The following is a 12732-nucleotide window of genomic DNA, read 5'->3' on the forward strand; positions in this document are numbered from 1 at the left end:
ACTGATATTACAAATGACTCTTTTCAGAGAGAAGTGTGGCTTAAAAAGATTCAATATATTATCTGAGTTGATTAGTGCAAGTTATAAAAAACAAAGCTGGGAATCAAATTCAGGTCTACCTATGAAAGCTGTTTTCCTTCCCTCCACACTATGATGCCTATAATTTCCAAATTTATTTTACATTTCATTTTAAAACTTAAAAGATAGTCTTTTGTGTTATATTAATTTTGATAATAATGACTGTGCCACACCATCCGGCTCATGCATAAATGGTAGATCCAGTGGGAATGCAGTTGCTCTCAATAAATAACATATTCTTACAAACAATCATTACTTATGGATGCTCCAAGCATTTGGCAGTGTTCAATAGTGAAGTGGATAGGTCTTGGGTTCTATAGTACTTATGTGAAGAATCTAAAGTGTTCAAACCCATAGAAAAATAAAGCAGAATGGTGGCTGCCAGTGCCTTGGGAAGGGAAAGGGGGGATTTCTGTTTCATGGGTATGTAGTTTCAATTATGCGAGACAAGAAGTTTCTAGAAATTAGCCATACCACATTGTGCTTACAATGAACAAAACTGTACTGTGTAATCTTCACCTAAAATTTTAATAGGGTAGATATCATGATATGTGGGTTTCTCTCGACACAATAAAACTAAACTTCATCTGCTGCCTTACTGATGTTTTTTTGTTGCTCATGTCCAACAAAATTCAAGAAAGGAGATAACACATCATTTCTTTTAAAGCAGTTTCTCTTCATAAGCTATCTCAAAATTAGGTTAAACAAACTTTGGGGAATGTTGACTTAGCCCTTGTTTTTCAGAGCATGGCCCTTGACAAGTGGTATAGCTATCACCCAAGAAAGAGCTTGTTAGAAATGCAAAATCTCAGAGCCCAAACCAATCTATGTAAACAGATTCTGCATTCTAGCAATATCTTCAGAGGCACATTATATTTTGAGAAACACTGAAATAGGCCACATCACAAGAGTTGTAGCTAAATCCAGGCTTATTCTTTTATTTGCATTGATACTAACCTGCTTTTCTGAAACCAGGAGTGCATCAGGAAACGCAATGTATCATTTAAGGAAATAAGGGAGCATTTAATTTAGAAACATCATAATTCACTGGAAAATAGCTGTCACTTGGTTTCTCTTAGAAACATTTTACAAGATTTGTAAATAATTAAAAGTAAGCCTATGCTTATAGTGGTGCAGCTGGTAAAGAATCTGCCTGTAATGTATAAGACAGAGGTTCAATCCTTGGGTAGGGAAAATCCTCAGAAGAAGGAAATGGCAACCCATTCAAGTATTCTTGCATGGAAAATCCCATGGACAGAGGATCCTGGTGGGCTACAATCCATGGGGTGGCAAAGAGTTGGACACGACTGAATGTCTGAGTATATTATTATATTTCTATATCTGTAGTTTTATTTTGCTATGCCATTCTATATATTTGGCTGGTATTTCATTTACTGCATTAATACTTGTAGCTTCTTGAAATTACTTTTATTTTTATTCCAAAGGAAGCTTGGAATAACAAATATCACAATTCAATTATTAATGGTCAACCAGAAAATGGAATTTTGTGCTTGTAGTAGGAATAGATAATGCTTATTAAGAAGTGGAGTGGGAAGGGAGGAGTTCGTATGGGGCAATCAGAACTTAGCAGGGCACTGAGATTAATTCCACTTGTAAAATTATGCAATTTTAATTTTGGGAAAGATTATAAAATCAAAAACCTCTATACCTTACCTGAGACAGGAGCATGGAAAAGCTAAATGTTTCTATTAAGTAGAAATTTCAGGCTTTCCATAATATCCTCTTTTATTTCAGATTGTTTACATTGATATAAACTTTTTCATTAGCTGCTCATTTATCAAGTTAAAAATGAGTCAGAACGTCTCTGACATTAGTGAAGGTGGATAATTACTTGTGAACTCAGAGATTATCAACTTTGTTACAGGAGCTGAGGAATCTAAGAATTAAAATTGTGACAGCTTTCTTTTATTAATAATGAAATTGACTTTAAATCACAAGGTTTGATTTACTAATAGTCAATCTTTGAGCCAGGAAATCTTTCTTTCTACGGTTATCTATCTTTCTGGTGAGTAAGATTTAGCTTTTATCAGAGACAGCACTTGGAGAAGGAAATGGCAACCCATTCCAGTATTCTTCCCTAGAGAATCCTGTGGACAGAGGAGCCTGGTGGGCTGCTGTCCATGGGGTTGCACAGAGTCAGACATGATTGAAGTGACTTAACACGCATACATGCATTGGAGAAGGAAATGGCAACCCACTGCAGTATTCTTGCCTGGAGAATCCCAGGGACAGACGAGCCTGGTGGGCTGTCGTCTATGGGGTCGCACAGAGTCGGATAGGACTGAAGTGACTTAGCAGAAGCAGCAGCAGAGACAGCACTTGTAAATATTTAATAAATATTTTGTTTATTTATTATACCTCTCTATGCCGTCATAATGCAAAACAAGTATCTGGGGGCAGTATGTTGTAGAAAGAAGAACCTGCAAGGCTTGGAACTTGCAAAGAACATTCATGAAAGGACAGGGAATGAATGAGAGGAGTCTGGTAAAGAGCTTAATTTGAAGATGTAATAGAATAATAGATGTCTGGCATCCATTCTACTTCACTGTTAAATTTGTTTATTTCCATCATGGTTTATCCTGATAATGGCTCATAGAATTGTTTCCTTTTGTGAAACGGAAGATGTAAAATCAAAGCATACTCATACTGCAAACATCTTCATTTATACTTTCAGAGTCCAATCTTATACAACTGGATACTTATAAGCCTCTCAAAAGTAACTTGTCCACAATGGAACTACTGATTACCAACCACAGTCTTGCTCCTCCTGCAGCTTTCCCCATAAATGGCAATTCCTTTCTTTAAGGGACTCAGGACAACAGTAATTTAAAATTATCATCAAGTCTTCTCTTTATCTCACATTCCACATCTAATTCACAAGAAGCTTTCCTGTGATTGCCTTCAAAACATCTATAGAATTCAACTACTACTCACCATCTTGTTAGATTACTACCCTGATCTAACCCTAATGAGATGTGAATGACAGTAGTCTCCTCACTCTCTTTCCATTTCAACACTGACTTCTACCATCTTTATTCAACACAGCATCCTGACTAATCCTATTAAGGTAGAAATAAGATTCCATCACATCTTGGCTCCAAAGCTCAGATTAAGAGACAGTCTTTGCAGGGACCATCTAAGCTCCTATTACATCTTCAAATTAAGCTTCCACCAGACTCCTCTCATTCATTCCATTGTAGCAACATTGGCCCTGTGGTCTCTTGAGCATTCTATTCAAGTTCCATTCAAGCCTTGCAGGTCCTTCTTCCTATACTACACTGTCCTCAGATACCTCTAAGGCCCACACCTTCAATTGATTAGACAGATCAATTGATTAGACAGATTCATTATTAGACAGATCTTTCTCTAAAATAGAAACCAACAACTCTCAATAGAAACAATCCATAATCTCCTAATTTAGCGCTACTTTTTTTCATTTAATGTATCGTAAATGTATTTGTTCAATTAGTTTCTGTCTCTCCAACTCAAAGGTAAGCTCCATAAAGGCAGGAAATCAGTTTGTTTAATCTCCACTGTATCCTACTGATTAATAAGAACAGACATTTAGTAGGTGATCAATTAATACCTTTTGAATAAATAAATGTTTCTTGTCACGTGTGTAGTGAATAATGATATATGAAGTTAGTAATGTACACTGCTTAAGAGTTTGGATTTTGGAGTCATATAGAATCATTTTTAAATCTGGTATTGTCCTATGTTATATTTATGATACCAGATAAGGTATTTGACCTCTTTAAGGTTAAATTTTCCTATCTGTAAGTTGAGAACAAATATTATCTTCAGGATAGCATTGTTGTGCACATTAAAGGAGATAATATGTAAAAAGCATTAACATACCACATTCTTAAAGTAATGTTAATGATAAGTAGTGGTTATATCCTTGGATTGGGAAGATCCCCTGGAGAATGAAATGGAAACCCACTCCAGTATGCCTCCCTGGGAAATTCCATGGACAGAGGAGCCTGGGGGGCTACAGTCCATGAGGTCTCTAAAGAGTCAGACACGACTTAGCAGCTAAACAGCAACAATATCCTTTACTTTGAACCTATGTGTGTCTTTAGCTCTGAAATATATGTGTGTGTAGTGGTTATAACTGCTATATGCAAGGTCTTGTGAAAAGATCCTCATGCACTTTCCTTTGTATGCCTTTTACCTTTTTCCCTAAAACACTCATGGTTTTATAGAACAAAGTTATTTAAATTAAAATATAAACTTTATATCACTTTAACTCATTTAAAATTTTTAGATAACTGCAATTTAGTTATTGAGTCATTTAATATTATTCATTTTTTTAAACTTATTTTATTGATTTATTTTTGGTTGTGCTGGGATTTGTTGCTGCACAGGTTTTTCTCTAGTTGAGTTTTCAGTGAGTGTGGATTAGTCTCTAATTGCGATGTATGAGCTTCTCATTTCAATGGCTTCTCTTGTTGTGGACATGCTCTAGGGTGCACAGTTTCAGCCTAGCTCCCAGGCTCTAGAGCACAGATTAGTAGTTGTGCCACATGGACTTAGTTGTCCCGTGGCATGTGGGATCATCTCAGATCAAGGATTGAACTCCTGTCTCCTGCATTGGCAGACAGAGTTTTTACCACTGAGCCATCAGGGAAGCCTAATCAATCCTGTCTTTTTCAAAAAAAGGGTTAAGATTATCTAATGTGTCTGGTCCTATGACAGACACTAGAGACACTGTAAACACATATCAATTTCAAGAAGTTCATCATGTAGTAGGATAGTATATGTATAGAGAGATAACTATGATATAATGGGCAGCAGATACATGCAACTAGAATTTGTAAGATTGTCTCTGGCTGAGAATTCATTCATTCAACAAATACATGGAATCCTACATGTGCTGAGTACCGATCTAGAAACGGGTGCATGCGTGCTCAGTTGCTCAGCTGTCCGACTGTTTGCAACCCTATAGACTGTAGCCTGCCATGCTCCTCTGTCCATAGGATTTTTCAGGCAAGAATACTGGAGTGGGTTGCCATTTCCTCCTCCAGGGTATCTTTCCAACCCAGGGACTGAACCTGCATCTCCTTTATTGCAGGTGGATTCTTTATTTACTGAGCCACTGGGGAAGCCCTGATCTAGCAACCTGGAGGTGAGCAAATAAAACACATGTAGAGCTCGGATGCTTTATTGAGTAGCTTACTCTATGCAAGGCAGACAGTGAGGACAGAAGGGAAAATTAAGATAAATCATGCTGGTCTCATGGAGAATGTCATATTTGAATAATCTTAAAGGTCAAGTAGAGCTGAGGAAAATGGAGAGGACATGCTAAGGCTGAATGAAGTATCACCAAGGGGAAGAACAAGAACTAGGTAGAAATTTCTGGAAAAAGAAATAGTGTATAATGGAGATATGATCAAATTATATCAAGTATTAAAATATATGTATTCTGCTTGATTTGTTTGCTCCTGGTGATGAAGCAGGAGAGGAAAGTGATTTTGTGAAATGTATGAAATGGACTAATGTCCATTGGAAAATACCAAAATGGCAAGACTAGTTTGAAGACTGTTGGAATAGCCCTGGGTAATATATAATAAAGGCCTATAAAATAAAATGGACTTCATATGATAGAAAATACTATATTTGAAAGATAATTACAAATTTATGTAATAAGTCAGAATTGTCCTACAATTTAAACAATTAATTGTCATTGAATGTGCTATCTCCTCAGACACAGAAAGAAAAATAGGGAGAAATTTCTTTCATTGTTCTCTAGCATTTTGTTTAAAATTACTAATTTTACAGGAGAACTAAAATATAACTGGCTTCCCTGGTGGCTCAGACAGTACAGAATCTGGCTACAATGTGGGTAACTGGGGTTGACCCCTGGGTCAGGAAGATCCCCTAATGGCAGGCAACCTACTCCAGTATTCTTGCCTGGAGAATTTCATGGACAGCCAGGCTACAGTTCATGGGATCACAAGGAGTCGGACATGACTGAGTGACTAACTCACACACACACACACACACACACACACAACTATGAATAATTCTAAGACTTAATTGAAATATTTATTCAATTTTGATAATATTTCCATGGGTGAGAAAAATAAATCTGAGAACAAAGAATGCTACAGTGGATAAATTATAATTTCCCTCTTAAATTTTGTTTCCTGAATCTATTTAAATAGTAAAAGCAGGCTCCATGTACATTATATTAAAGCATCTTGCATTGTGAATAAGTCAATTAAGCCAGGAACTGTGGGTTTTTACATCATTTGTCATAAAGCCTCTGTAGAATATATATCTGTTTATGATGCGGCCTGTTTAACAACAAATCACAGAAGGAATCTGAATGAGAGCCCATGTTTCTAGCAGGTGGGGTAGTAATACAGGAAAGAAGGTTCATGATGGCACCACCCTGAGCAGTGCTACTTCAGGCTCCCCACCTTTGCTTCAATCAGAAAAATCACAAGATTTAGTTGCACTTATGTCTCATTATCTGTGTGTTGCAGGTTGAGAATAATTGCTGAATAAATTAGCATCAGATCAGAGAGCATGAAATTAAGGACACAAATAAAGTGAGTTGCAACATGGTAAATTAAAAACAAGTTGAAGACTTTCTAGGTTGAATATCAAGAGCTACATTTATTAAGGGGAAACAGTTTCAACTCATATAGAAGAAATAAGACAAAGAAATATTTTAAATATTTACATTTTGCTTTACACATATGTGTAGCTTCATGGCAGCAACATCAAAGAGAATATTTGATTAGAATATTGGAAATGTTAAGTCTGTATTTTCAACCACAGTCCTGGTTTTTTAAACTAGACTTTACAGAATTTAAAGATGATCATTTGTTGATGATGACATTTGCTTTCAAAAACAAAGATCTCAAATGCATATAAAATTGTATATGACAAATTCACTTGTCTTACTTTGAGAAGTTTAGTTGTCTTTTATTGTCTCAGCAAGGACCATTCACATAAAACAAGTTCTGTAATAAATTAAGGGTCTATAAAAGTAGGTGAATATTAGTTCTAATAATTTTTGGATCTTGTCTAGTATTATCTGATGGTTTCCCCAATGGCTCAGATGTTAAAGAATCTGCCTGCAGTGCAGGAGACCTGGGTTCAATCCCTGGGTTGGGAAGATCCCCTGGGAAGGGAATAGCAACCCACTCCAGTATTCTTGCCTGGAGAATTCCACGGACAGTGGAGTCTGGTGGACTACAGTTCATGGGATCACAAAGAGTCGAACACAACTGAGTGACTAACACTATTATTATCTGATGCATTTACTTAAATAGATTAAAATAAATACTTATTCACTAATACAATTATCTTCAATTTTATTCACACACACAAACATATCTTAATTTCATCTGCATAAAATTTTTATAAGGTAGGTATGATTTTTTCTTTCGTGTGACATTGAGGCTCAAAGTTTTAACTAAAGTGGCATGGATTGGTTCAGGTTTAAGTGTAATGGATTAACATTAATATTTAGGATGTTTCTGCTTCTTCAAGGAGCAAATATTTTTAGCCAGGGAGCTAAAAATATATATGCAAGAGAGAAAAAAAATAAATAAAAGATCTGAATAAGAGGTTTGGACCCAGTAAGGAACACTGCAGAAATTTACAAAAATCCTTACATTAGCACAGTGTTAAAAAGAAGAAGAGATTATTTCAGGGTTAAGTGATGAGGAATTATTTTGTGGAGGTGGTGATGGAATTTGAATAAGGTTTTGAAGGAACTGCAAAGGTAGTTAGGTTTCAGAGAAAGAGGCAATGTAGACAGGGTAACATATCAATTAAAATGGATTAGTAATGACATGGATATGGAGAATTTCAGAGCATAGGAAGAGAGATAAATGGAAAAGTAATAACCATGTATTTATTAATTACCTGCTCTGTGTCATGCCCATTTAAACGTTACTTGTATTAATTCAAGTCACCTTCACAACATCACTATGAGGCATTCTTATCTCATGTCATTAGTGAGGAAACTCAGGTTCTGAATCTATCACTAACTTGTGCAAAGCCACATAGTACTTCATGGCAGAAGCAAAATTAAAATCAGTGGATAGATCCATAGCCCATGTTCTTGATCATTATGCAGTACTGCCTTCTGTGATCATAATAGTGATCTGACACTCTTCTACACATTACAGCTTAACTCATTACAGGGTAGATTGGCTGCCTATGTATAGCCATTAGTTTTACATATATCCTTGAGGAAGTCATGGTCAGTGTTTATTTGAGGAAATGAAATTTAACAGTCATATTAAGGATGAAAAGAAGACATAAAATAAATCAAAGATTTTGTATACTATTATACTGTGACTGTCATTAAGAAGTATGTTTTACAATAGATAGTACCTTTTTTGCATAGCAAATGATTACTCAATCACTGTTAACTCCTGTTTCCACAGCATCTATCCCGGTATATGCTATCACTAATGTCCTTCCAAAGTCCTTCCTCTCACATAGAATATAGCCCCGTTCAAGTTCTGATTTCATTTTACTGGCCCTGTGACACTCTCCCTTAGATCACATTCTAACTTAAAATATTCCTCCCCATTCATCACAGGACATGATTTTTGTAAAATCTTTTATTTTATTCCTTCCAAAAAAAATATTTTATTTGCCTCTCATTTGCCTCTTGCCCCTGCCCCTTACTTTTTTTTAGGCATGAAGTGGAGGAAAGAAACATATCTAAGTTTGAAGAAACCCACATGTCTGCAGGTAATTTTATTTCTGTGTTATGCTCCTCCTCTATAGGCATTCTTACTGGAGATGCGTATCTCTCTGATTCATAGAGAAAAACAATCTTCCAGCAAAACAGGCTGATGCAAAAGCTCTGTCAAGCATCAACATGATACTCTTAGCTAAGGTCTTTTTCTTCTGTGTTTTCATCTGTGACCTACTGTGAATGAATCATGATTTGAGAATTGACTGGTAATAAATCAGATACTTTTTTTTTGTTTCTTTTGTTCCTCTTTATTGTGAAAAAGCCGTCTTTACTGCTGCTGTTGTTTTTGGTTTGTTTTCCATGGTGCACTGGGATAACCCAGAGGGATGGTATGGGGAGGGCGGAGGGAGGAGGGTTCAGGATGGGGAACACATGTATGCCTGTGGCAGATTCATTTCGATATATGGCAGAACCAATACAATATTGTAAAGTTTAAAAATAAAATAAAATTTAAAAAAATTTAAAAAAAAAGCAAAATGGTAAAAATGGACATCTAATCAATTACATTACTTTGTAGGATAAGAACACTTATTGAACATACATTGCTGCTATGCATATTTGGCATACATCATTTAAAACTGATTAATAGCAAATGGAAGTTGAATCAATGTTTAAAAAAAGTTTAAAGACTGTTCCTTGCCAAAAGTTTCAGATGATTTTACAAGTGGTATGTAGGGTATGAGGAATAAGGGAAGGAAAGAGAATACATAGGAATGGCAAAGTGAAAACGGATTAAAAGAATATAAAGGCCTTGGTTATGTGTCACATAAATACTTTACTGGATGACTGAAAAATTATTTGAAATCCTTGTATTGGAACATTCAACACACAACCATATTTACAAGAAATTAACAAGAATTTGACAGATGTGAAATTTTAGCTATTTTTGAGTAAAAACAGGATTTGCTTTAACAAAATAATTAGTCTTAAGGAATATTCCCAGTCTTCTGAGGCTATTGCTTTCTTTAGAACTATTAAAATATCTCAACCAAAAAAAGGAATAAAAGAAATACACCCAGCTCTAAAGAGCCACTTAAAAGGTGGCAGGCACCTATGGTTACAGTAATCCTATTAAATGTTAAACTTCAATGCCTCAATGGAAACTTTGAAGTTAATATTTCATTAGGATAAAAAGTGAAAGAGCCAAGAGGAAAAAAAAATGATACTTTTACTGTTTCTTTTATCTGGATACATTTTCTCTGGTGCTGAATTCATAGTAAGTGAGTTAATACATATGTTTAAAATAATAAACAGAAATTCAGGTTCATTGAAGATCAGCTTTGACAAGAACCCACTGAAGTATAGGACACATATGAATATCAGAGAAACTCTTAATCGAATTATCATGACCAGTGTTATGTGTATCCTGAAATTAATAACCTAGTAGAAGAAATTCAGATATTTATGGTCACACACACATGCATAGTTTGCCATTGTACTTACTTTTGGTCACGACACCCTCTAAGTGGATGATGTTAGGATGGTCAAACTGCCCCATGATACTTGCTTCCCCTAGGAAATCTCTGCGCTGTTTCTCAGTATAGCCTACTTTAAGGGTTTTAATCGCCACAGGTAATTCTCTCTTTCCTGGAAGTTTCAAGCGTCCACTACAAACTTCACCAAATTCACCTTGTGATAAAGATGTAGAAAACACATAAACTCATTAAACATCTTTACTCTAAAATAGTACCTTAAAGTTCTCTTAGAATAGCAAGGTTTAGACAAAACAAAATTAAATGGGAGTCCAAATTTCCTTGTCATTGCTGAAAGACATTAATGGTCCACAGGGAAAAAAAACACCTATGCGTGATCATGAAACACATTGGGGGTTATTAGTTTCATCTGTCTTACATATAGAAACCTTAATGGAAACATTAGAAAGAAACCAAAAGCAACTGACTGAAAACCACTTCCTTCTTCCTTTGCTTTCTACTATAGCAGTGACACTAATGAGAAAATAAAAAAAGATCATAGCAGGACAAAAAGGAAACAATTGTAATGAAGAGATGATGCATACACAAAATAATTGGATACTTGAATTTTGTAAATCTTTCTGGGCATTAAAAATTACATATGTATGAAATATAGTAAATAGTAGATATTAAAACACCATGTTTGAATATTTATTTTTGCTGGTTTATTGTTTTCATAAACTAGACATTTGCAGGTTTAAGTATGAGCTATGTAGAGGGTAGTAGTAAAATACGATCAATTATATACCACTTTGAAAGCAAGACAATTACAGAAGATTAAAAACATCTTGAGTTAGATCAGAACATTGATATATTACATTCTATAATATAAACACAAGTTAAAAGTCTGAATTAAACACACTGTCTTACCTGCTCCAATAACTCTTTCAATGGTGATGCATGAAGCTTCTATCTCCTTGGCAAATTCATGGACAGCTTGATTGGGGTCCTCATAGGTATGTGGATCAATATAAGTTCTTACTCCTGGCAGTTTAACTGAAAAAATAAACAGGCATTAAAATAGAAGTATTGGTGATAGATGAGTGAAATTACAAATGTTATTAACGTGCAACTATGGCTTAAATCCGTAATTTCTAGAAGTGGCAGAGCTGCAAGGACAGAGTCTTCTCCTGAGGTATAGGAGTCATTTTTACAACTATCTCACTTTTATAATTGTAGAAATCTGGATTGCTGGCATGCACATGAAGTGCATATGTGAGGACATATTTGAATAAATACATCTTTTAGCAGTAATGTTCAGGGAGTCAGTCTCTGAGGCAAACTAAGACACTTTTGCTTACCAAACTGAACAATGAAGTGCAATTGGCTTAGTCGTCGGTTTGTTCTATTATGCTTTACTTAAAACCTCATCACAGATGATTTAGTTTTTATAAAAATAATTTAAAAACAAACTTTATGGTGCTTTGGTCCTATAAGACTGACATAGAAGTCAAAAGAAAAAAAGAAATTCACTCTATTTTTACTGCAGGGCATTATACAAGTCTCTCATGTTCTATGAGCCTCAGTTTCATTACATTTTAAAGACTACCAATATTATCCTCAATGATATTTTTTGAGAATAAATAACATTAAACAAGATAGGACTAAAAATGGACTCAAAAATTCTTTCATGATTTTGATATGGCAGAATGACAAAAAAACAAAAACAAAAACAAAACCAAAAACACTTTTTGTCATTTACTTGGCAAATCAACTCACACTATACTCTTTATCTAAAAATGAACATATTAAAATAATAAAATTAGAACCCATTTAGGCTAATTTTTAAAGCTCATGAATAAAACTTGATTTTCTGCATTTCTTAAAAGTGTAGTCTTTTTCAAGTCATTTGAACCAAGGTTGCTGTTACAGGATCTGCTCAGGGAAATTCCTGCCAAAATGCTAGAAAAAAAAAGAAAAATTTATTCATTTATTCTGGTGGTTTTATCTAATGATATATTTCTATTGACTATTGCTAGGAATTAGAATTGGCCAGAAATACAGTTTGACATATAATAACTTTTTATAAAGCAAAAAGTTTTTGTTTTCATTATTATAGGAGAGTTTGCTTTAAAGAACTGAAAAAACCATTAAGCTATTGCCCAGGGTCAGCCAGCAACACTGCAAGCCCAGGAATGTACCAAAACACACTTTTTAACACAATATTTTTGGTCAGTTTTTACAAATCTTTGCCTGAAAAGAAGCCAAAGTAACAACAAAGTCTCCCCTACTTTGCTTTATTTTGATTTTTTTTTTTTTTAACAGTTTGCTTACTGTGCCCATTATGAAAATGCATCTTTTCCTCTTCCGGGTCTTGTTTGGCTTTGCTGTAACCACACCGCCTGGAATAGAGTAAGCCATCATTAGCCACATCTCCCAAGCGGTGAATCACATCAAGCCCAGAAGCACACAACACAATTGAAATGACTG

At 35.0% G+C, this 12732-nt stretch overlaps 1 protein-coding gene across 9 annotated transcripts in view; it reads right to left on the reverse strand.

Annotated features, from left to right (window-relative positions):
• The window catches only part of EPHA5 (EPH receptor A5), a 400766-nt gene that overhangs the window by 41769 nt on the left and 346265 nt on the right, over positions 1 to 12732 (reverse strand). For all 9 annotated transcript variants that reach the window (XM_027544624.1, XM_027544622.1, XM_027544620.1 and 6 more), the window contains 3 exons: positions 12577 to 12644; positions 11173 to 11298; positions 10274 to 10459 (listed from right to left, as the gene is read on the reverse strand). In XM_027544624.1, coding sequence (XP_027400425.1) covers positions 10274 to 10459; positions 11173 to 11298; positions 12577 to 12644 — 380 coding nt within the window. The remainder of the gene's footprint in view (positions 1 to 10273; positions 10460 to 11172; positions 11299 to 12576; positions 12645 to 12732) is intronic.

The sequence above is a fragment of the Bos indicus x Bos taurus genome, chromosome 6 (assembly GCF_003369695.1).
Source record: "Bos indicus x Bos taurus breed Angus x Brahman F1 hybrid chromosome 6, Bos_hybrid_MaternalHap_v2.0, whole genome shotgun sequence".
NCBI classification, from domain to species: domain Eukaryota; kingdom Metazoa; phylum Chordata; class Mammalia; order Artiodactyla; family Bovidae; genus Bos; species Bos indicus x Bos taurus.